We start from the raw sequence: 23802 nt of genomic DNA, 5'->3' as shown, positions 1-23802 counted from the left end.
TAATGAAATCACAGTAAACACCGACATGCAGCAAAATACAAAAAAATAGTCCTGAAACAATCAATTCAATGATTAATTTAGGGACAGAAAATTAATTGACAACATTTCTGATAACTCATTAATTATTTAAGTTTCACTGCCATTAGAAAGCACAAAATATTCACTGGTTTAAACTTCTTAAATGTGAAGATTTGTTTATTTTCTCTGTTTTATATGTTTATATGTGATGCTGGAAGTTTTGGGGTTTTGGACAGTTCAGTTGGTTTGACACGAAAGGCAATTTGGGAAGAAAAAAAAAGTCTTCTGGGAAATTGTGATGTGCTTTTTTTTTTTTTATTTTCTGAAAGTGTAAAGACTAAAGAATAAATTACTTATTATTAGTTATTGGAAAAAAATCCTGAAAAAGTAATTCATGATGGCAATAATCATTATCTGAGCTGAAGCAGGGCTAAATGTTTTACTTATTTATTGACATGTATGGCGGGATAAGTGACTTTACTTTTAGTCAAAATCACATTGATTTTCTTCCTGAAGAGGAAGCAGCACAGAGCCCCAACCAAACTCTGTATGCTTCAGTCTGTATGTGTTTGTCTTGTTTTCAGATAAACTTGTTGTTTTTTATCACAGAACATTCTGACATTCCAGAAAATGACAGAGTTCTTCTACAGTATGACATCATAGAGCTGCATTCTATCAGAACAGGTTTATGAGTGAGAACTTCAGCCAGAAATCATTTCAGTATCATCTGTTCAGGCAGGAGACACGAGAAACACCAAGTCAATCTGCGCTACGCTTCCTTTGAATTAGCAAAACTTGACATAGAAACATGCGAAAGCATAGAAACAGAAAACGGTCGTCAGCGACCTCAAGAAGAGAGGAAAAAAAAAGAGGTGAGAGACTAAACACACCAACATGTTCTCACATATTAAACACTGGAAAAAGTCATGATACTACTGAATATGTTGACATATGGTGTCACATCTGTTTTTCAGGTATTATTTGTGATGAGGTTCATATTAAATTATATTAGTTGGTAAAAATCTCACAGTTAAGTGTAAATTTAAAGGAGCAGACCACATGCTCTGTTTTCATCTCAATTAGACCAAATACAGTTGTATAAGAAAGAAATCTGCTTTTGAGCTTGATGTCAAAAGAGAAATTTTACTTTTACAAAGATGTACAATTCAGTGAAAACTGCAGAAAGGACTTGTGACCATTTATAACACAATATTGACACATTGATGATGTGCTGTGATTACAGAGTTGGTTTTGTACTCAGTTTAATGCTCTTGACTAATCTGTTATTCTTTGAGGAGGCTCCTCATTTAAATGGTCTGGAACTCGTCCTCTCCAGATAGTATAGTTGTGTGTTCGTACGTGATGTGTTGACTGAACGTAGTGATTTACATTTTCTCTCCATGTTTTGAAGCACCTGTTAACTCAGAGCTACAACCCAATGACGTGCTGAGAAGCAGTTGGAGTGAATACCTGCTTCAGCACTTCATGTTTGATGGGTTCTTCAGCAGAGTCGCTCGGTGTCAAGACAAAAACACCAAAGACACTGTGGCCCTCAAGATCTTCAAGAAGAGGAGCAATGACTCCCAGGAGCCCAACAGAGAGGTGGATCATCTGAGTCCTTCTGAGTCTTTGAGCAGCACATTTCATTACATATCTAACATTAACTGTTCGCTGTATCAACTGTCTAATTTCTCCTTGTTTCTCTCCAGCTGGCCATGCTGAAAATGATCCGTGGTCTTGATCCGCTCAACGTCGTTCGATTCTGTGAGAGTTTCGAATACATGGGGAAGATGTGTCTTGCATTTGAAATGCTGGACAAGAATCTCCACGAGCTGCTGAGGGAGAGACGTGGCAACCCGCTCTCTCTTCAGCAAATCAGATCTATCACAGAACAGGTGTGTGGCTCTGATCCTTCTATCAAAAAGCAGTGATATATGTGCATCAATGGAAGCAGCACACCAGCATTTGAACAACAACTTTCAGAACCCTGCAGATTTTCAACTGTGGCGTCTTTATTTCTTCTTCTGTCCCTTCAGCTGGTCTCTGCACTCGGAGCTCTGAAGACTGTTGGTGTGATTCATACAAATATCACACCACAAAACATCATGCTGGTTAACCAGAAAGAAACTCCCTTCAGAGTCAAACTCATTGACTTTAGTTCAGCCATCAAAGCTGCTGAAGTCAAGCGTGGCGTCATCATGCAGCCTGTCGCATACAGGTGAGATACAGATTTGTCTTTCTAATGGTTTACATCATTCTTTCATGACTGTAACTGATATATTTAATGTGACTGAACAATCACACTCATGTTACTTTATATAATTTTCATTATTTTAGTATCTTCTCATTAAGTTGTACCATCACAAACATGATTACTGCTGACTTGTCAAACTGTGCAGATATTGTTCATAACATCCTCTAAAATGTGCTTCTCTTCTTCCTCCCTCAGGTCTCCTGAGGTGATTCTGGGTCTTCCCATCTCAGAGGCTGCAGATATGTGGTCTCTGGGTGGTGTTCTGGCAACCCTGTACCTTGGCAGTATGCCGTTCCCTCAGCGGTGCCAGTATTACCTGGTGTGTAATCTAATACATCTGGATTTATTTGTGCAGCTCCATGTCCAAACACTAACAGAAATATGGTGTATCTTGTTGGCTTATGTGATTTCATATATTCTTTCTCCAGATGAAGACTATGGTGCAGACCCTGGGTCAGCCGGAGGACCAGGTCCTAGATGACGGCACCCACACACTGCTCTATTTCAGCCAGAACCAGGACTCCACAAAGCCAGCATGGAGGCTAAAGGTATGAAAGTCTGTCCTGCAGCACTTAAAGCAGGTTGGATATTGTTCCCTTGATTTGGTATAAACTATGAAAAAGTACCTCACATAAATTCTCTGTTGTTTTAGACGGCTGATGAGCACAAGGCTGTGACTGGCTTCCCGCCCCAAAATCACAGAGGCAGCTCAACCAGGTTCAGCAGCCTGGATGACCTTGTGATGGTAGGTGGTCCTCACTTTACTGTACAAGTACAAATAAATACTGAATTAACAGCAATATTCTGGGAGTTATGAAGTTCATCTGAGCAACCAATGACTTTGTTTCCAAATGCAGCTGTACCCAGAGGCAGAGAAGATTGAGGAAAGGACAGAGTTTGTTTGCCTGCTGAAGCAGATGCTGTGTCTGAATCCTCACAAGAGAATAACCCCAAGTCAAGCTCTGGGTCACCTGTTTGTAACCATGAGCCTACGGGGTGACGATGATGATGCCATCTTTCAGTAAGTGGCCCAGTGTTTGAGTTAATACAGTTAGTAGATGAAATGTAATGTTGGATAGAAACTTTAGTGGATGGATTGATGGTAAATTGATTGAAGGATTCATTCATTCATTCCTTTGTCATCATGCTTCATCCAGTGAGACAGCCTCACCTGCTCTTACAAGTCATCAAGAGCCACAAGATGATGGTGGCTCAGCAGCAGCAGACACAGTTGCCATCCCGACTACAAGAGATGGAGACTCTGCTGTGACTGAATCAAGAGATGAAGATTCAGCTGAAAGTCGCTCAAATGGTAGAGATCCAGATGATGAGCCCTCAGATGGTGCAGCTGATGAAGCTGCAGTCACCTCTGCCTCCACAGATGAAGCATCTACTGCACCTGTACTGACTGACCTGTATGACGCTGTTTCAGCTGACAAAGGTCCAGTCACCACAACTCCTGGAGTTTCAACTGCATCTCCAACAGATGACTCTGTTGCTGCTGCTGGTGCAGCTGATGAAGCCTCAGTCACCTCTGTCTCTATTGATGAAGCGTCAACAGCATCTCTCAAGACTGACCTGTATGACGCTGTTTCAGCTGACGAAGGTCCAGTCACTCCATCTGCAGCTGAAGAGGTTTCAGTTTCACCTCTGACTGCTGACTTGAATGACGCTGATTCAAGTAAAGAAGCTGACAGTCACTCAAATGGTAGAGATCCAGATGATGAGCCCTCAGATGGCGCCGCTGGTGCAGCTGATGAAGCTGAAATCACCTCTGCCTCCACAGACAAAGTATCTATTGCACCTGTACCGACTGACCTGTATGACGCTGTTTCAGCTGACAAAGGTCCAGTCACCACATCTGCAACTGATGGAGCTTTAACTGCACCTCCAAGAAATGACTCTGATGCTGCTGCTGGTGCAGCAGATGAAGCTGCAGTCAACTCTACCTCTATTGATGAAGCTTCAACAGCATCTCTCAAGACTGACCTGTATGACGCTGTTTCAGCTGACGAAGGTCCAGTCACTGCATCCTCAGCTGATGAAGCCTCAGCTACACCTCCAGAGACTGACACAGATGAAGCTGGTCCAGCTGATGAACGTACAGTCATGGACTCTGATGGAGTCTCAGCCACCAGCTCTAGAAACACTCAGAGGAAGCCACTGAAAAGGATCAAGAGATTCATCGGCAGGATGTTTAGAGCCCTGTGCTGCTGTTGTTGCTCTGTACATGTTGAGGAATAATTCCATGTAACTTCATTTTCTTTGTAATTTGTCATTAAAACATAAATGCATAAACATATCATTTGAATTGAATCTGTGAGCTGTATGTAAGCAACTACAAGAGCCATCATAGTAGCAGCCACAGCAGTGGTCTCAATGGCAGCAGGAGCAGTGATGGTAGTAGCTAGAAGTAACAGTAATACTATAGTAGTAGTTTTATTAGCAATGATAGTGTACCACAAGGATAACATATTATATAATCTAAATATTCCATAAAATTGTAAAAAGTTGATCAAGGTCCAAGGCTGGATGTTGCAGTAATGTGTTACTGCAACATCCAGCCTATAATGTACAATGACCTTTTACTAGTGCACAGACTGGGAGAACCTATATTAATCATTAGATAATGATTAGTTCATGAACATCTGTGAATTGATCATACTGACCACTTTCCTCATGAGTAGTTCTTGATTAACTCTGAACCAGCTGCTGAGTGGCACAAAACTAGTAATGACTCATTCATTACTGATTAATTCAACATTAGTTACTCTGTTTGTGCACACAAAGTGGACACAAAGGACCTTCTAAATTCTTCTGTAGTGCATCTCGACATCCTAAACTATCACTCAACACACTTTTAGACAACACCTTTAAACTAAGGTCTGAACTCTTCTTCTTCTCCTTTCCTCCAAAATCATCTCTAATGAATCAGGAGTCAAACTAGATATAGAACCACCAACCATTTTAATTTAAAAGCTTGTTAATCCTGTTCCTACTGATGGCAGCAGTGCTGTTACCCCAGCATATGACAGCAGAAAACAAGGTGCTGGCCACAAAACTCTAATAGAAAAAAATATTGTACTGCACAAATACCACACTTCCACACTAACTGTATACAGTATGTCAGTGCAAACTCAGACATGTTCAGTACATACACATGCTTATAAATTCACATACAATTTAGCCACCACTGTTGTTTTTAGCCTAAATCTGTTTTGTTTCTTAAAATGTTTAAACTGGATTTCAAAGCCTAACCAGGGACAGGGGATGTAACTTTATCCCTGTTAAACAAACAAGATGTTTATATGTTTATCTATATAATTAAACAGAGACAGTCTACTTTTAAATACCTGCTTACAGTATCTGACCTGCTCTTGAAGTGAATATCTACCCTAAAAGACTTTTTTAAAAGCAACTATTGATTATGTTTGGATCTACTATGTCACATGATATTTTTATTATGTTAAATGGAGAAAACAAAGATACAAGGCAAATAAAACATCCAAGTAAAGTCTCTCATAAAAAAATAAGGGATGTTTTTTATGCCCATACTTACAAATTTTGTCTCTTCTCTGGGAGTTTTTCAAAACTTTTTAGAAATGTAGGAAATCTACTAAAGCAGATGTAAATTTAGGAAAAGTGGATGTAGTAAAAAATGATGTCACATCTCAAAATAAGTTGTCAAATTAATTAAACTTAATAGCATGAAGATAAAGTATCACGTGATCAGACAGTGGAAGTCTCCTAATTGCCAATTTGTAAAGACAGAGGTAGCAAAGGTATAGTTAGGTGTTTGACCCTCAGAAATATGCAGTGCTTATCACAGTCTGATGCACACCCACACAGGTAAAGGTAAACCAGATGGGTGGGACATGTGACTTTATAGTTAGGTATGTCTGTATGGGTGATCAGACAGCGCAGATTGTCCTGTTAGTGAGCAGACCTGCAGTGATGGCCCAGGTAAAGGTAGCAGGAGACACAGTGAGGAGCCACCAGGACTGTGCAGATGTTTACTCTGACATGGCTACTGTCAGCTCCAGTGCAGGTGAGTCTGCAAAGCCTAGTTTATATGAAAATTTATATTCTTATATTTACTGTCATCAGACACCGATCGTCTCCAATGATGTAGATTCTTCTGTAACTGCAGTAACAGAATGACGATCAATGAAATTTTGGTTTCCTGCCAATTTTTATAAATCTTTTAGTCATGTTTCCTGTAAATTGTTTATTCAATGCAAGGACAGTTTCTTGCAATTCAACAAATAGAGTTATAATGTTAAGTGGTGGTATAAAAGTTGTTTAAGAGGGTTAAACAATAACAAAATGATCAAATTTTGGCTAAAAACCTATTTAGGGCTGATTGATCTGATCCTAATAGCGTATTTGTTGCTAAGGTGCAAGTTAGTAATATAAAATATTTATTTTATTCATAGTATGCAAAGCTTAATTGTTTTTTTACTATGTATTCCCATTAAATTCTTGTTTTTTTAGACACAGTTTGAATCAAGATAGCATGCTAAAATGGTAAGAAGAATTAGCAATAATACTATTTCAATATCATTTATCAAATCCGCCTCTTCTGACTCTCCTCCAGTGACCATAATGTGACAGGACAAGCTCAGCTCAGTCCACCAATTTGACAGATTGGTCACTTTGTTAGTGACTGTGGTAATAATCTTGGTCAAATCCCCCAGTTTCTGGTATCTCTTTCTCACGAGCTTGGGTTTGGCAGGTAAAGCTCTTTGGCTCTCAGGTTGCTTTAAGGCAGTGGGAACCGTAAAGTCAGTGTAATCCCTCTTTTTTCAGCTAGTCGTTGGTGAAATGCACCTTTACAAGCGTAGACCCCTTTTTTGTAAGATGCCAACCTGGGAAACACAAGGAAGTCAAGAAACAGGAGCTGGAAAATTGTCTCCAAAAAAAGTCAAGTTTCCACGCAAAGCCTCGAACTCTTTTTCTTTATTCTGAAAACAGATATTGGGGATTCAGTGGGGAAGGGGCCATTGTGTGAGACCTCCATGGCTGTTGGTCTTGGCCGGCGGAGCAGAGTCTACCCCTCTCCAGCCAGGAGACGCCACCGCACCACCTTCAGCCACAAGCAGCTGGAACAGCTGGAGGTGGCCTTTGGGCAAAACCAATATCCTGACATCTACTACAGAGAGGAGCTGGCCCGCATCACCAAGCTCAATGAGGCTCGCATACAGGTGGGACAGCCTCATAAACAACCTGCTCACAGCTGTGATGTGCAGCAAGAAGGACTTAATACTAAATAGAGGGGAGTCAGTCAGTTTCTGGATAATTTAACTTCATTCTGATATTCACAGAGATACAACACTCCTCACTACATTTAATTGGTCATTTTAATATTTGGCAAAAGAAGTTATTACACAATATCATATATCATATTATTAGTTTTTAAACAGTGTAATTCACATCTTGCATTTGTTGTCAATGAAGGGACCCTTAAAGTGCTAGCACACTGACAATATGATGCAATCCATTGTACTGAAATTACTAAAGAATTAGTCAATCATCAAAAAAATTAATTGTTCAATAGTTGAATAAAATCATTGTTTTTTGGTTAAATAATGTTTTAACATTATTTGCAACAAGAGTAAGAGTCTACAGCCATGCTAGCAGCTATGTGAGGTTGTACTTAGGCATAGTGGCACTTTGAGCTAAATGCTAACAGCATGCTAACATGAATGCAACGACAATTCTAACATGCTGATGTCTAGCGGGTATAATTCACCATGTTCACCATTGTAGTTTAGCATGTTAACATGCTAACATTTGTTAATTAGCACTAAACATAAAGTACAACTGAGGCTGATGGGAATGTCATTAGTTTTGCAGATATTTGTTCATAAACCAAAGTATTGGACATATTCAAATTTTGACCTGATTATTGCACTTCAATATTATCCTTCCATTTTATAAATTAAACATTTAAATGGAAAAATTATTGATAGATTAATCGTTAATAAAAATGATTGGTAGTTGGAGTTTAACAGTCAAGAATGACAGCCTTTCAACAAAAAGTGCCTTTGTGTATCTTGTAATGTTCAGTTTTAGTGGAGACTTCAGGATGGTGTTGATTCAGACTCATTTTGGTGGCCATGGTGTCCACCCTCCCACCCTGTATCACCTTTACCAAAGATGCATTTGTCTTTCTGAATTATACAGATGATTGCTTTTCTTATTACTTTATTTGTCTTTTTAGATATTCAGTCTAATCTGATAGTAAAATCTTTCTTTCTAAAACTGATCAGACTGTGTGTAAAGCCATGGGGAGGTTTTTGTCTCATAAGTGCTCTTCATTACAACTAAGATGGTCTTGTGTATTTGTCCTCAGTTGTCTGACCTGTCCTTGTCTCAGCAGGTGTGGTTTCAGAACAGAAGAGCCAAACAGCGGAAGCAAGAGCGGACTGCACAGAAAGTGCTCCCAGTAGGTGTGATGCCAGGTCACAGGGCTCTGCTGGGTGGCATGCGCGTCCAACCATCCATGGCTCGGCAGTATTACACCCAGCCCCTGGCACACATTCCCCACCTCTCCCCCATGCTGCCCTCTGGAGTGTACCCCCGCCACCCAGGCCCGGTCAGCCAATGCCCCTGCCCCAGTGCCCCGCCACAGTCGGCCTCCCAGCGCCAGCATGAAGACTGGTACAGCCCGCTGAGGGGAAACCTGACCTCACCCATGTTCTCACTGGCCCCTATGCAGCCCCTGGACCCCACGTCTCACTGGAACTAAGAAGTAACCAGGGAAATATATCTAATATTTTGAAATAAAATAGAATATAAATGTTTTTTTAAATATCTACTTTGCTGTGGAAAATCGAGGGATCATGCATGCCATATTTTCATCTATATCTTGTTCTTCACTTTCACAGTGAGTTTGCTATTTCACCCCTGCATTTACCTAAAAAGTCTGTAGATTCAAATTTGCAACTTTGTTGTAACAAATCTGCTTCTGTAACCTCTAAAGTACCACTGAAATACTTCATAGTTTGACATAAAATTCCTAACTCAAGGTCCCCTTACTAGATTTCGTCTGGAGCTTTCAGACAAATTTTGTGACCTTCATCAGCAGAGTTTTACACCCAGTAACATAAATACTTCTAAAATCTGGCAGTTTGTTACTTATTTTACTGTATTTCAAATGAAGCTATGTGGTCAGAATAAATAAATGAATAAAGTTTTTTTTTGTGATGACTTCATTTTTGGTTTTAAAAATAAATAAATAAATAAAACATCACAAGACAAAGTCTGTAGATTACAGATTTTAATATTTCACATTCCAGAGACAACACAGTTGCATCTGTTATGCTATTAAGTTTTTTTTTTTTAAATATTTCCATTCAACAACCTGAATTGATTGAAGAATCAATACTGGATGGCAAAAAAATAGAGAATTCATCCATAAGAAATCGTACATTAGAAGAAATCACAGATGGATTCAACAAACTTTGATGCACAGAGACCTGACATTTCTTATCCAGATCTGTTTTAAAGGCAGCTAATATCTGAAGCAAACATTTGTTAATAAGAGTAAGTGCATTACTGGAAGTCAGCTTTTAAAAAACTTCAGCGTCAACCAGTATGCTTCAAGTCTAGCTTATCCAGTGATAACGAGTCAGCATCGCACAGTATGGGGCCGTTTTACATTCATTCTGTGACGACAGAGGCTGCCCGACTACAGTGAAGATCATGGTGATTGGCTCATGTAGGTTTAAACATCTTCATTAAGACGACAGCAAATATAGAAGAAGCAGGATGTGCCACTCTAACATGCTTCATGGAGCCTCTGCTGGCAGCATTCATTACTATGTGCATCTGCTTGCTTCTTCTTCTTCTTAACTTCAAAGTATTCTACTCTCTACAAACACTACATCATAGGCTATATATTGTACATCTGAGCAAATCAAGGCCACTTTCTGATGTCATGTCATGAGATCAAACTGTTTGTCTCAAAACAGCAAATGAAATGGATTCACAGAAGGAATCATTTGGTCCACATTTGGTGTGCTAGATAATGTTAATGACCAGCATGTACGCTGTTCAGAGTCTGCAATGGAAACTGTCGTCCATTTAAAGTGATGACGTTCAGTTTAGATGCTACCAGAGAGAATGACGTGTGGCACCACTCAAAGCAGAACACACAGTATAGTAATCCTGCTCTGAAAAAGGGTCAGTTTATCCAAATTACAAAAAACACATTCACCCACACACCCCTGCTGCTATCCAGCTGTGCAGACAGTTCTGGTTCATGTACAAGGCTGGTGGAATAAGTTTCCACAGAAGAGATCTCTAAACCTTGATAGAATAGAATTGAAAGTATGCCGTATGGCCATGATTAGATGCTACTAACTGCTAAGATGAGTTTGTCAGTGTGTCATTGTCAGTGATTTGGATGAACTGGCCCTTAAAAAAAAAATGGCACAATTTCAATGAACCTACAAGAACAGAAGGTGCAGATGTGTCCCTCAGCGAGGTGCAAGCATACACCAGAGTCAAGCGAAAAAAGAAGGGCAATTATTTATCGTCCTTTTGTTGTTATTTAAACTACTGCATAACCAGTTTTGCAGCTACCAGCTTGGAAAAAAAGATGTTCATCAATCATTTCACAAACTACATGTATTACCTACAACCCTGACTGAGAGAGAAGGTAAAGATTAAACTTCCAGACTGTGGTGTCACTTTGACTCCATGTGCGCACTCACTGATGTTCTCTGCAGGTTTCTTTCTGTGGTGTTGTCAGACATGAGGAAACGAGGTCAGCGTTGGGCCGGGGGTGACGCTCTACTCCAGTGATTTGGCGAACTCTGCGTAATCTATGTAACCGTCATTGTTTTTGTCATCATCCTTCAGAACATCATCAATGAGACTAATAAGATCCTCCTCTCTCATTGGCTGGCTGTTTTCTCCTCTCTCCTAAAAAAAAAGGAGATAATTAAAGGAAAATTGTTTAACATGCATGTGGATGTATTATGTATTCGCATGTACAGATGTTGTTCATCTGACTTTATTTAAAGCTGCACTATTTATATATTCATGCAGGTGTGTTACACCACAAACAGCAGAACATCATAGATTGGTAAACATGACCATGTGTGTAGTTTGCTGATGACATATTTATGTTTAAATTTTTCAGCCTGTTATCATCAGCTACACAGCTGCCAAATGCTGCTTTAAAGAAAGTCAAAAAAAATCAAGTTTCTAACTGAGTTAACTGCTTCAGTGCTTCCTTTAAGAAAAGAGAAACTGCTATCTTACAATTCCTGACATTCTGTGTAAAAATGCATTCTTAGGTTTATCTGACACTAATATGAGTCAGTCAGTATTTTCCAAGTTTATTGTCTTTTTAGTGCAAAATTCCCCCTTTCTGTTTCCCCGGAAAACGTTTCCTTGTTGAGCAGCTGGAATTTTGCACTAAAAAGACTCATTTTGAAAAATATGCAGCTATCTTTAATAGGTTGATTTAGCCAGTCTGATATTAGCTTCAGCTAAACTTTAGGATGCATTTTCACAATGAACCAGGACTTGTGTTTTGTCCCCCATCACTTACATTTGAATCATGTTAGAAAGGGATTTCCTCACAGCCAGAATGGAGAAGAGGAAATGATTACTGTAACCAATAACTCCTTAAATGTGCATATTGTCATGTGAGTACTTTATTATGATTAGGTTGAAAAAATGTGAACATATCCTTTAAGGTGAAGGTGAAGACAAATGTTTGGAAAAGAAAAAAAAAGTGACACTCTCAGATAATTTGGACCCATCATTGTTTTGGAAAGCATCTTGCCTCTGTAATGTGACCCAACCCTGACTAAAACAAGACGTCATATGTGAGTCATAACACAATGTGAATCAATCAACTGTGAAACTCTTCTTGCAAAATCTTAAACTTTCTCAAATCTTGGATTCTCCAAAGTGAAGGAATTCCTGCTTCTGGAAATCGAACGTGGTATTTAAGGGAATGAAAAGAGGCTTTTGAGGAGTGACCACACAAAGATCTGTGTTGCAACTCATGTTACTGTGTAAATGTGCAGTTTCCGTTTACATGAGGACGGGGGCAGGAAGGATTTCTCAAAGAATCATGTGATCACATCAAAAGCAGAAATTTCAGGTGTGCAACTAAAATGTACTTTACAGGAAGGTAAAAGCAATTCATTTGTGATAGAAAAAATATAAGTAGATAAAAGCATTTACTGTCAAAAACTAATACATTAAACACACATGAGCTCTACACTCCATCCTTTAGCAGTCAGTAGCAAATGTTTACAGGTGCTTTAGATAAACAGGCATTATGTTCACACCTAAGAGAACAACAACAAACATATTCACAACCACACACCCCTACCTCTCTGTGTACATGTGAGATCGCTGTGGCTAGCTCCAGCCCGTCCAGCAGGTTGTTGCCGTCGTAATCGTGCATCTTGAAATAGTGAAGCTGAAGCTCCTGCGGTGACATGTCGTTCTCTGGTTTGTCGATCACTCCCTCCAAATGCTCCATGATGTGGCTGCAAGATAACACAGAAGTCCAAAACTACAGCTTTTGATTATATGTTGAGTGTGAACACTGCTGCTGACTGAGTTCAAAGTTCACTAGTATGTGCAAATAAGGCCTGAATCATGACTCATGCTTCTGCAGTGCTGGTGTAGAGCACATTTTGAATGTATAAGGAATCACTCACTCTTTGTCCTGGATCATGTTTTTGTCAAGGCGACCATGACCATGGCCCGTTATGTGAGCTGCACTTTCTACGACAGGTGGCTGCTGCTGCTGCTGCTGCTGCTGCTGCTGCGGATCCACATGAGAGTGAACACTCAGCAGACAGCAGGACAGGAGGAGGAGCACACCACACCTGCTGATCCTCATTCTGCAGGTGATAGACAAAGAGAAGCAGGCAGGCAAAGTTAGATTCAAGATTCAAAATTATTATTGTCACTCCGATTATAAGTAAATAAATAAGTAAAATCATGTAAAATACTTTGGCTGGGAGACCATTACAGAAAAACAGTAAATAAATATATATAAAAAGACATAAAATATAATAACAAAATATAAAAAGCAATATATATGATGACATATAAAATGAAAAATATATACATTTTTAAAATATAAATATAAAAAGAGACAGAATCAAGGCACAAAAAGGTTGCATATACAATCATTGGCATATGGTATATGCAAATTCAATACTTGTGTCCTGTATTCTATAAATCTATGATGGACATCACATTTAAGTATCCTATTTATATACATAAAGTTAACATACATGATTATACTGTTCAACATTCTGTAATTCAGTTCTCACTCGCACGTTTCATTCATATTTCCAAGTGTTGAGCTCAAATAAGCATTAATAGATTCTTAATTCTAGGGGGCTCTACTGTCTGATTAGAGGCACAGTAGCTTTAAACAAGACTTCAGGGAGCTGGCTCTATCAGACAACTACATCATGTTGCTAAAAAAAGAAGAAAAAATACCATAAAGTCACTGCTGTGAATCACACTTGTGCACCATACGTTTAAAGGCATGTAAACATTGATAAGAGGAAAAGAAATTCAAAAAAACATCACACAAGCAATGCTTGTCTATGGGCTGTGAAAATATCAGATTGGACTAGTTATAAATGTTATGCAACTAATATGATGATAACTAGAGAGCAGAAGTGAAACATGCATTAACGTTAGCCACAGACAGCTGGTTCACAGCCCCAAGCTTCATTTAACACTACGTTGAAATGACAAAGCCCGTTCACAGCGCAAACTACTGCATGGCTTACTGTGATATGAACTTAAAAAAGGCTATTTCCGTACCTACTTGAGAATAGTTTGTGTCTTCACCTGACTCCGTGGACAGTTGTGTTGTTTGCTGGCAACAATGAGCGGTGTCAGATTTTCGGACCAAGTGGCTCGCCGTAGTCCGACTTGGACACGACAGCTCATTACGATTGGTCAGAAGGATCAGAGAGTGCACAAGTGAGGCGAGAGGATTCCCTCTTTCACCGTCCATAAACTACAGGGTCACATTTAGCTTTCAACGACGGGGTTACATTTTTATTACACATTTACACATGTTTCAATATGTTGTTTAAGGTTATAGGAAGATTTTGATACTGCTACAACATTTAGAAATGTCTTCAGTTAGGTGACAAATGCTTCCTATTTTGCGCATGTGTCCCAGCTACAGGATGGATGGGCCGGAGGAACCGTTATTGAAATTATCGCGAGATGTAACACGAAATCTACCCGTAACCTCGCGAGAGTTCGTCCCCCCGGCAAACAGAGGTTTGTATTGCACGTTGTGAAGTTGTGAAGTTTCTTGAGTAAATTATTATATGTTATTATCAAAAGCTAACATTTATCTGACAATATACTGAAATATGTGTTCACACTTTACGTGTGGCACTTTCCAACGGACAACGTATTTGACGACGTGAACTATCTTGACGGAGGAAACACCTTTGAGGTGACTCTATCACTGCGTCAGCAGGGGGAGTGAAGCACCAGCTGCTCAGCTGTCAAATCCACACCACAGACAGGAGCACGCTGTGTGTCTGTATGTGTGGTCTGCTGCGCTGGGGAAGCGTCGTTTTATGACAAGCAAATGTCAAGTTTCCAGAGAGAAAATGACGCTGCTAAATCTCTATTCAGAAGGCTTGAGGTTTCATTTTATGTCATAAAGTAGCTGCCCTTAGTAAAACCCCTCAGTAGCCAGTGACCCCTGTCTCCTTGTTCTAACCCTGTTGTGATTTAGAGCAAATGCAAATCTTTGTTTATAATTGTAGTTTAATTTGTGTGAAAGTCTCCTTCTTCCCTCAGTTCAACAGTCTTTCCCAGATAAGGGCGCTGCACTATGTTAGTTTGTACCTTTTACTGTTGATACAGTGCAATAGCTGACAGATGTATCATTTTGTAACTGAGCCAGGAGGAAGTTAGCCAATGCTGCTGCAGCTGAACGCCCAGATCAGGGAGCAAGCCAAGCAATTAGGAATTGAATTTTTTTTCAATGAACTCATTAATGAAATGAACACTGAACGCAACAGCACCGTATATGCATGCATCCTGCCTTCTTTTGGGTGACACACACTATAGGAGATGCAGCTTTCTTTGCATTGCTGTTTCTTAAGCTCCACCTGATCCAGTTAAAGTGTTAACGGAAAAGATTAAGGACATGGATGTTAAGAAGAGGACGCCCTCCCTTTAACTTCCAACAGCTACAGATCAAGCCCTTTCAAAATGCCACACTCATTTCAAGCAAAACCCTCTTCTGACAGAAGTCACTAATGCATACAGTAGACTGACCAAATGCCAAAAAATGCCATTTATGCATAATAGTGTGCTCTGTATTAAATATGCATAGTAAAGTGCTGCAAGATGACACTAAAGACATAACAGAAGTTGAAGTTCACGGTGTAAAGGACGAGTTTGCTTTCTGAATACTGCAGAACCTTGTTAAATGGAAAAATGACTCACAGTGGGCATACTGTCAAAAACAAATTAATGTTACAATAAAAGTAAACATGTTCCCACGTTGAAAAGCAAAAACAAACAAAAAAACAAAACAAAAACAAGACCTGTATACCAGAATATCTATATGATAAACAATTAATTATTTTTATGTATTTGTTGTTTGATCTGTTTTTTACATATCTGTTTAACTTGTGCGTTGTGGATTTTGTGTTTTATGACCTGTGTTTGTAGTAACCCACACCCCACCCCCACCGCTCCGCACTCAAAGATTACATATTTATTTCTCCTGGTAGTCTGCAGTTACTCCTATCGTGTCCGGGGAGTACAGTCACCACCGGGACAGAGCGACGATGGCATCCCGCGTCTCCTTCACTCAGCTCCGGCTGGAAGCGGAGCTGGAGCGATGCCGGGCCGAGTGCCAGTGGGATAAGATGCCGAATATCATCGACCAGATGCAGGCAGCGCGGATCCACGAGGACGGTGAGTGGTCTGGTCAACACCTGGAGGGTTTTAGTGGAGATGTCTCCTACTGCTTCCTGACTGTTTTCCCTGTTCACTGATCTGCACACTGCAAAAAAAAAATAAAAATATCAGCGCAAACATAAAAGTCAGACTGTCCCATATGAGTTTGGGAATCTTGTATCCTCTAGTGAGAGACGGATTCTGCCAAGAGTTAATTCCACTTGTTTTCATGGAAGTTTGACTTGTGGCAGGAAATTTTGACAGGAGTAAGGGTCAGAGTTTGTTCCAAGAAAATGCTGTATAGAAGAAATACTTTCAAACAAGTGTATTTGTACTGGGGACATGGAGATGTAATGTATCTAAACCCATATGAAGATTTTAAAAGTTTGTGGAAAAACAGGATTTTAAGACTCAGTTAGAATTTAAAGAGTTTGTACAGGATGGTTATTTTTTGCAGTGCAGAGACTGCACTGTCCTACACAAGTTGGACTTTGGACTCTCAACAACATATAGTAGGTAGCAGTACTGCTGAGTGTACTTAAAAGTTTCATCAGCAAATGTATTCTACTAAAAAATAAGTTGCTTACATCTGTACCAGTGGGTCAGAACAGGGGTCACAGAGGGGTTAGTGGATGGCTCCAACAATAAAATGTCAACCCTGGAAGTTTACAGTGCACACAATGAGAGAGTCTGTACATGAATGACTGTTGAGATCAAAGAACTCTCCAAAACAGCCCACATACAGGATTGACAACTATATTTTATGCAAACCAAGACTGTCCAGTGGACTATTCACTGGCTGTCTTTGTCCTTGAAATCCTTCCACACTGAACATGTGCCCAAAGAAACGCAAACACACTTATCATCATCTGCCTCATAAAGCATTACTTTGGTAAGTCACTAATGCACCTGCCCCCATGTCTCACTGTAGCAGAGTAAATATGAGTTCAGGTGACTTGACTGAACCACACTGCAAGTCTGCTCTTATTGTGCCCATAACTGGCTGACAGTGCAGACCAGCTGTTTCTCCCTGCTTGCACATGCACTGAAGTGTTAAATCAATGCGGTATTATTGTGTGCACGCATGGTTCACATTTGCTGACAGTGAGTGTACATGGAAGGCGCGGTGCACGAGGAGAGTTAGATTTTGATTAGAGATAGAGGAACCTCATGACAGGTAAACAAGGAAGCACTTAAACTTGTGTATAAAATCCACCATAAACGGGTTAAAGGCAACCATTGGTGGTGTTCTCTGCAATCTTGTCCGTAGTGTGATTTGCAGTTTTACTTTGGATGATTATCCAAAGTTAGATAATGTTTTCATTTGGATGTAATAGTCAAATTTGATGTTGGTTAGATGGAAAGAGCAAAGATTACAGAATTTTGCCATTTTGTCACCAAAATCCAGCAACATAACAGTGAGAATTCAAAGGTAGAGGAGGCTAATATGATTCAGGCCTGTGGCCACCATTAAGGATATATGGGGTCATATCTGTTGTATTTCCTCTGGGAATTTAGGGGTTTTAGCAACTTTCTGGGAAAACATTTTACAATTAGAATACATGGTGGGTATTTCATAGGCTGATTCCAGTATTTTTAGACTCAGTATATTTAAAGATACTCTATGGCATTTTCTTGAAAAGTGTTTTCAGTGTTTCTCACCAAAAAGCATTGTGTGTGAGGCCTGACAAACATGTTGAATACATTTCCTCCCTCATAAAACATTTGCAAAGCCTTTTTTTCATATTTTGAAAGCAGTGTAGTTAACTTCCTTATTTGCACAGTAGCTAGCAGTCTTCCTCCTCACTGCTTTTTATAGGCACATTGCTAACTTTCTTGGCGTCATTCTGCCACCAGCTGTCAATCAAAGTAATAGCCTGACACTGGCTGCTGGAAAGTGTTTTGCATCAACACGCATTTGTGTTCACAAGATACTAATAATTCAGGGACCGGCTTGCAAAAACATTGCTCCATTGTGCTACGAGTGGCGATAGTGGCGAAAAACTCCACAGGGTAGCTTTAAATTTGAAACAGAATTTAGGCCTTCATGTTGGTAAATAAAATGTATGTAAAAGATTATTGAACAGTTAACTAAAAACATAACATAAAAAGCCCAAATAATTATGAGGGTTTTTTTCTTTTGGTATTTGGTCTCATTTTCCGGAGGGAAGGGAATACTGTACAGTATGTGGTCAAACAGTAAATGTGTGTGTTTTGTATTTTGGTTAAAGGGCGTTTAACTTTATCTGGACTGTACATCTGCTCTCAACCATCATGAACGCTTTAATCCACCTTCACATTCAGTAAAATCCATCGCTAAGAGCAAGAAGTTCCTGCCTATTTTCTTCAAACATAATTCTGGGGAATTGAGGAAATCACCAGCTGAAGGCAGACCTAATAAGATTAGAGAAAATGTGTACACCAAAAAGTAAAATGACAACGATAATCACAAAATGACTCCTGGAGCACAATGAGATTGTTTTAGTCAAACTCAGGGATGGATTTTCTTTCATCACTTTATGAAGCCAAACATATTTCTTTTATTGAAGAACACTATCACCGCTTTCCAAAGACTAGGCTCCAACTTGTGTGAAATCATTAAATAGCTCTTGCTGCGGTTTTGGGCTGAGACATGTCCTGCTGTTTTTCCCTCACCTTCCCCCTCATTGATAGCTTTAGCCTTGGCTATGCTGATAAAACGAACTGGCAAACATGTCAAGTGTATCAGGACATAAACACTGCTCACAGAGCTGGCGTCAGAACACACACACCCACGGAGGATGAAAAAGCTAAACAGGAAGGCTTTAATCGAGTGTGTGTGTACACAAAAACTGAGCTTTACTACAGACTCAGTTTACTGTATGTGTAAACTTTAAACCGTAATTCATCATTTGATTCAGTGTAGGTAGACGTGGAGTGCTTATCATATGATTATGGTGTTACAGCTATTTATGGGGAGTATCAGGGAAATGGAAACTGTAGCTTTTAAATAGACTGCAGGCATATTTGAACTGCTCTCCTCAAGCCGGTGGGAAAAGCTGTTTTTAATGGACTGAGTGAGGTTTGCTTTGGCTACAGAAACAAATGACCTGTGACCCTGTGCTCAAACCTTTTCCAAAAAACTTTGTTCACTTTTAACTTTTTCAATCCCGCCCCCCCCACAGATGATTACGGGACATTGCTGATGGCTGAGGTGCTGCTGGAGGAGTGCCTGCAGGAAAACATCGACCTATTACGGAGCTCCACACCTTTGATAGACAAGACACAGCCCAGACTGTGCCGGGCCAAAGGTCACCTCAACACCATCCTGAGCCGAGGCCGTCTCACAGTCAGTCACAGGGTTATTCAGGGTTCCTCCCATAATTATAGATTCCTCTCTGTCTCTGTGAAGTTTATTTTCTTTAATAAACTCTGTTAAACCAAATAAAGGAAGTGTTAAACCATCATGGCACAGAGCACAGGAAGCTTTTTACACAAATCTCTTCCTCTGTTTTGCTCCAGTTATTTCCAACCATTTGATTCCTTCTTGTCTTTCAGCCCAGGTACTTGAACGAGGCTCTGCTGCTGATGGCCAAAGTGAACTATGTGCAGGGTCGGTACCGGGATGCCCAGGGAATGTGTGCCAGGGTGGGACTGGAGGAGCTGACACAGGACGACCAACCGATCTACCACCTCCGACTGCTGGCTGAGGCTTTTGTCATTAAAGGTACCTGAGGTCTCTCAAAACTTAAAGGGAAAGCCAGGTTTCATAAAAATTTATTTTGATATCTTTGGCCATCATTCTTACTGGAAATGATGACATTATACTCAAGTTAATTGTTGAAGTCTGGGAATGCAACATCCCTAAAAGGAAGTCTGATGGGAAAGTAATAAAAGAGAAATAGAGGGTGAATGCTTAAATTACTGCCCAACCTGTCTGGCCCAGACTGCTCGTTTTTTTGTGATGTCTCTCCAGATCTCAGCAGTTACTTTGGTGAGAACGATGTTAAGAAAAAGACTTAAAAATGATTTCTTTCTATTTTAAAGTGGCGTCAATCAATATTTTTATCGTGTATGTATCAAATGTCAGAGGTGTCACTCATAGCGATGAACCTACATAAAACTATAACCCAACACTCTTTTAGGCCTTCAAGAACTTTATAGCAAGTTTACCGTTCATTGTTTACCTGTCTGGCCCACAACTTTACTGTTTTGGTTCACTCTCACTGCTTTTGTCATCTGCAGCCAGTCAGCTGTGTTCAGAGAAAAAGCTCTAAAAGCCCACTTTACACTACCTGCTCATATGTCAGTGTTGTGTTCACAGTTTGTTTACATTGTCCACAACTGGCCAAAAAAGAGAGAGAGGGGTATGACATGCAATGAAGAGGTATACCACATAATCGTGGATGTTGCAGTTGCATCGGAGAAAAGCACAAGATCATTATAAGACTGTAAAAAAAGATAGTTAGCAATATTAACCAAGAAACTAGAATTTTCCTTTAAAGATGCTGCATGAATCAGTTTAACTTCCAAGTCATTATCACCCTTACAGACTTTATAATGATGACTATAACCAGATCAACTGACACAGACATTTACAGCTTTAAGAGGGTGTTATATTCCAGCACCAATGGAGCTCAAGGTTTTAAAAGTAATTCAAATGTATCAATTAGGACAAAAACTGCTACGGTACTGCTCTCTATTAATTGAAACTTCCAAGCATTTTTCATGTCTAGCCACACACCAATCAATGATATGACATATTTTGCTATTAACATTTAAAGGAACGTACTTGCTATGACATCACTAATTGAGTAGTGGCTAGAAGTTAACATGCTTTGTAACAAATTGCCAAAACAGTGCAGCAGCAGTTATTAAATCTGTGAAATTCTGTGTTGTCACCCTGTAAAAGTGTTTTATGTTTGTAGATGGTGTAAGGCCAATGGAAAAAAAAGTGTAACGTGGTTGTTGGTTGTTCTGAATAAAGTCACGTACTCCCAGCGCCAGAGAGGGAGATAGGGCAGAGTTGCAATGACAGCAAGCAGTGGTGTTCATTGGAAGTGCAGTTTTAACCCTTAAGCGCATGGCTGTTTGCCAAACATCCCTACATACCTCAAGTCGATGTTTATGGGACTCAGACTGTACTACAAATCAAAAAATATTGCTTGTAAACTTTTCAGAACATAGTATTAACAATAATCCCAGCTGTGATGTGACGGTGTTTATATCAAACAGCCCCCGCTGCACTCAGACACGGAGCTGAGCAGATTGCTGTTTGCTTGTTTATTCAAAGTTAATTAAACGTGTCACGTGCCCAAACAACTTCACACTTGACACTGCACTTCCCTGGGTCCTCAGCAGTACACCCGCCAAGTGTGAAGTCGAGTCACAACCCAGAAGCCCCGCCCCGCTGTGATGTGACAGTGTTTGTATCAAACACCCCCCGCTGCACTCAGACACAAAGCTGAGCGGCTTGCTGCGTTCAAAGTGTATTAATATTACACATATCTTTGTTTATTTGGGCTTTAGAATGTAACCGCCATGAAACAATCAGAAAATAACGTTATATTTCTGTTATTCACAGGCTTTCTGTCTCTTAGAAAAAGCTTTCTTTCTCTCTGTCGCTCGCTTGCCCTCTCAGCTCACTTGCCTTCTCTCTCTTTTTCTCTTGTCTTTTTTAAAATGAGTCAGGAACCCGAGAACAAAGCCAAACTTGTAACATTATCAAACGAAGAGAGATGCCGTCGACCATAGCAGAGCACAGAAGCCCTGCTGTTCACCTGTTTATTCCAAGTTTATTAATATTAAATGTGTCGTGTGTCCAAATTGCACCAAATTTTGACAATGCACTCCCTTGTATCCCCAACAATACACCCGCCAAGTGTGAAATAGATCGGATGAACGGTTCTTGAGATATGCAAAGGACAAACATACAGACAGACAGACAAAGATTCCTTGCTTTATGTAGAGAGATAGTAATAACAAATCACAGAAACAGCTAAGCTGCTACCTATAGCTCAAGTCTCTTAACATCTTAAAACCTTTTGGATTGAAATAGAATAACAATAAATTTCAACAATTTTGACCTTTTGACATCAGAAATTGTTAAAAATAAATAGTTTGAAAAATAGCAGGGACATGAGCGCTTAATTGCATAAAATGTATGAATTAGACGGGATGGAATATGATCCCAATATGTTTAAGAGTTCATTTTGAGAAACACTAGCATAAACAATATCTCCAGTGTAAATAAAAATGAACTCATCTTTGGAATACTACATTAGACCAGAGTGTATCAGGTTGACAATGAAACTTGCTTGTATCTCGTACTCTAGTAGCACAATCACAATTTGTATCCACAAGCACGCTGGTGATGTGATCCACATTCCTGGTTTCACACTGTTCCACTGTCTGACAGATAGTGATGGTAGAAACCTAGCATTGAGCCAACAAAAGGCAGGGAAGAAGAACAATGTTAGCCAAGAAATATGGATGTTACCAGTTTCAAAATATTTTTAAAATATCTGCTCTCCAAGCATTTCATGAGGAAGGAAATTCAACATAGACCTCAAGGATACACAGAATATGTTCTGTTGAGAAACACTGAATGTAATAATACTTGTATTACAAAATTAGACAAAATTATGACAATAGAAGCTAACAAGCTTATTTACATTGTGTATGAAGAGTCTGGGTATAAATTGATTAATTGATTGACCTTCAAAAATTCTTGATAAATCTACAGTATGTCAGCTGGATCCTTGTGTTTCCTGTCACTGTGATTTTAGACTCTTTGGACATCCACTATAGTGCTGCACAGTTCACATTTATAGCAGATCTACCTGTCAGCCTTGGCCTTAAAGCAGAGGCTGCACTGAGGACTGGCATGTTTCCTTGAAAAACATCAAAGGCAGGATTGAACAGCTCCCCGCATACATTTCCTTGATGATTCCATTCCTAATCCCCGCAGTAGGAGTTATTACAGCCCTAAAATTACAATGACCTTGTATGGGGTTTGGAAGTAGAAATGAGAGGGAGGGGCCTGGCTGGTGAAATCCAATCTGTGGAAATGAATGTAACACGGCTGGAAAACATCAGCTTGATTGGACAGATAGTTATGTCAGTAACCTCTGTGTATGTGTGTTTGTCTGGGCCTGAACCTCAGCTTATGATGACACTGATGATGTGAAATTTGGCCGCATAGTTTTGCTCAACAAAGACGACCTTTGTGTTTTCTCTCTCGCTGCCTCTCTTGAAGACACCTTTGGGAGTAATATGTGTAAAATGGGATAAATTGAGAGGAAAGTAATGCCTTAAGCTCTTCTGGGAACAGATTTACTGACAGATTTTTATACAGATGCTCTTTTGAAAACCTGATGATTGTGAGTCATAAAGAAAACATTTCCCATTAGTCATAGTCAGACATGCACACAAGCTGTCTAAAATCTAAAAAAACAATCTCGCTATAGCAGATTATTTTGGGGGTAACTATAAAAATAAACGCTTTATTCTGTAAGATCCAATCTTTGAGTATTTCTGCTTATTTTGACACATTGTATGTCAGCCTTGTGAAAGGTCAAAGGTCACATCCACAGAACATTACACTGTCC

General features: G+C 39.7%; 4 protein-coding genes across 6 annotated transcripts in view; 3 read left to right on the top strand and 1 right to left on the bottom strand.

Moving 5' to 3' along the window:
- Positions 1 to 98: 98 nt before the first annotated feature.
- LOC137197595 (dual specificity tyrosine-phosphorylation-regulated kinase 4-like) lies at positions 99 to 4574 on the top strand. Its single transcript, XM_067611092.1, has 9 exons — positions 99 to 890; positions 1430 to 1620; positions 1728 to 1913; positions 2055 to 2236; positions 2468 to 2591; positions 2701 to 2820; positions 2925 to 3017; positions 3130 to 3293; positions 3430 to 4574. Exons 1-9 carry the CDS (start codon positions 827 to 829, stop codon positions 4514 to 4516), a joined length of 2211 nt encoding a protein of 736 aa, XP_067467193.1. The 5' UTR covers positions 99 to 826; the 3' UTR covers positions 4517 to 4574.
- A 1608-nt stretch (positions 4575 to 6182) lies between these two features.
- prop1 (PROP paired-like homeobox 1) lies at positions 6183 to 9470 on the top strand. Its single transcript, XM_067611091.1, has 3 exons — positions 6183 to 6320; positions 7247 to 7476; positions 8655 to 9470. The coding sequence occupies exons 1-3, from the start codon at positions 6227 to 6229 to the stop codon at positions 9021 to 9023; spliced, it is 693 nt and encodes a 230-aa protein (XP_067467192.1). The 5' UTR covers positions 6183 to 6226; the 3' UTR covers positions 9024 to 9470.
- A 69-nt stretch (positions 9471 to 9539) lies between these two features.
- On the bottom strand, positions 9540 to 14222 carry mcfd2 (multiple coagulation factor deficiency 2, ER cargo receptor complex subunit). 3 transcript variants are annotated; one of them, XM_067609428.1, is made up of 4 exons: positions 14096 to 14222; positions 12967 to 13152; positions 12633 to 12792; positions 9540 to 11203 (listed from the first exon to the last, which is right to left on the bottom strand). In XM_067609428.1, exons 2-4 carry the CDS (start codon positions 13149 to 13151, stop codon positions 11072 to 11074), a joined length of 477 nt encoding a protein of 158 aa, XP_067465529.1. In that variant the 5' UTR covers position 13152; positions 14096 to 14222; the 3' UTR covers positions 9540 to 11071. The 3 variants fall into 3 exon arrangements, with proteins under 3 accessions (XP_067465529.1, XP_067465528.1, XP_067465530.1); XM_067609427.1 differs by having other exon boundaries at positions 14100 to 14215; XM_067609429.1 differs by having other exon boundaries at positions 14123 to 14141.
- Positions 14223 to 16020: 1798 nt separating this feature from the next.
- ttc7a (tetratricopeptide repeat domain 7A) overlaps positions 16021 to 23802 on the top strand; it is a 56754-nt gene continuing 48972 nt past the window's right edge. The window contains exons 1-3 of the mRNA XM_067609422.1: positions 16021 to 16231; positions 19378 to 19541; positions 19751 to 19919. Of these exons, the coding sequence (XP_067465523.1) occupies positions 16102 to 16231; positions 19378 to 19541; positions 19751 to 19919 (463 nt within the window). The 5' untranslated portion in view covers positions 16021 to 16101. The remainder of the gene's footprint in view (positions 16232 to 19377; positions 19542 to 19750; positions 19920 to 23802) is intronic.

This window comes from Thunnus thynnus, chromosome 14 (assembly GCF_963924715.1).
Source record: "Thunnus thynnus chromosome 14, fThuThy2.1, whole genome shotgun sequence".
NCBI classification, from domain to species: Eukaryota; Metazoa; Chordata; class Actinopteri; order Scombriformes; family Scombridae; genus Thunnus; species Thunnus thynnus.
The sequence above is the reverse complement of the archived record's forward strand: the minus strand, read 5'-3'. Positions and strand labels throughout refer to the sequence as shown.

What these genes read in the sequence shown, in the direction of transcription:
- LOC137197595 (XM_067611092.1), top strand. Translation starts at nt 827, where the DNA reads ATGCGAAAGCATAGAAACAGAAAACGGTCGTCAGCGACCTCAAGAAGA. An exon ending in AAGAGAGGAAAAAAAAAGAG is followed by an intron (nt 891 to 1,429) that starts GTGAGAGACTAA and finishes CATGTTTTGAAG; the next exon opens with CACCTGTTAACTCAGAGCTA. An exon ending in AGCCAGCATGGAGGCTAAAG is followed by an intron (nt 2,821 to 2,924) that starts GTATGAAAGTCT and finishes CTGTTGTTTTAG; the next exon opens with ACGGCTGATGAGCACAAGGC.
- prop1 (XM_067611091.1), top strand. Translation starts at nt 6,227, where the DNA reads ATGGCCCAGGTAAAGGTAGCAGGAGACACAGTGAGGAGCCACCAGGAC. An exon ending in TACTGTCAGCTCCAGTGCAG is followed by an intron (nt 6,321 to 7,246) that starts GTGAGTCTGCAA and finishes TTCTGAAAACAG; the next exon opens with ATATTGGGGATTCAGTGGGG. An exon ending in TCAATGAGGCTCGCATACAG is followed by an intron (nt 7,477 to 8,654) that starts GTGGGACAGCCT and finishes TTGTCTCAGCAG; the next exon opens with GTGTGGTTTCAGAACAGAAG.
- mcfd2 (XM_067609428.1), bottom strand. Translation starts at nt 13,151, where the DNA reads ATGAGGATCAGCAGGTGTGGTGTGCTCCTCCTCCTGTCCTGCTGTCTG. An exon ending in AACATGATCCAGGACAAAGA is followed by an intron (nt 12,793 to 12,966) that starts GTGAGTGATTCC and finishes GTTATCTTGCAG; the next exon opens with CCACATCATGGAGCATTTGG. An exon ending in TCTCACATGTACACAGAGAG is followed by an intron (nt 11,204 to 12,632) that starts GTAGGGGTGTGT and finishes CTTTTTTTTTAG; the next exon opens with GAGAGAGGAGAAAACAGCCA.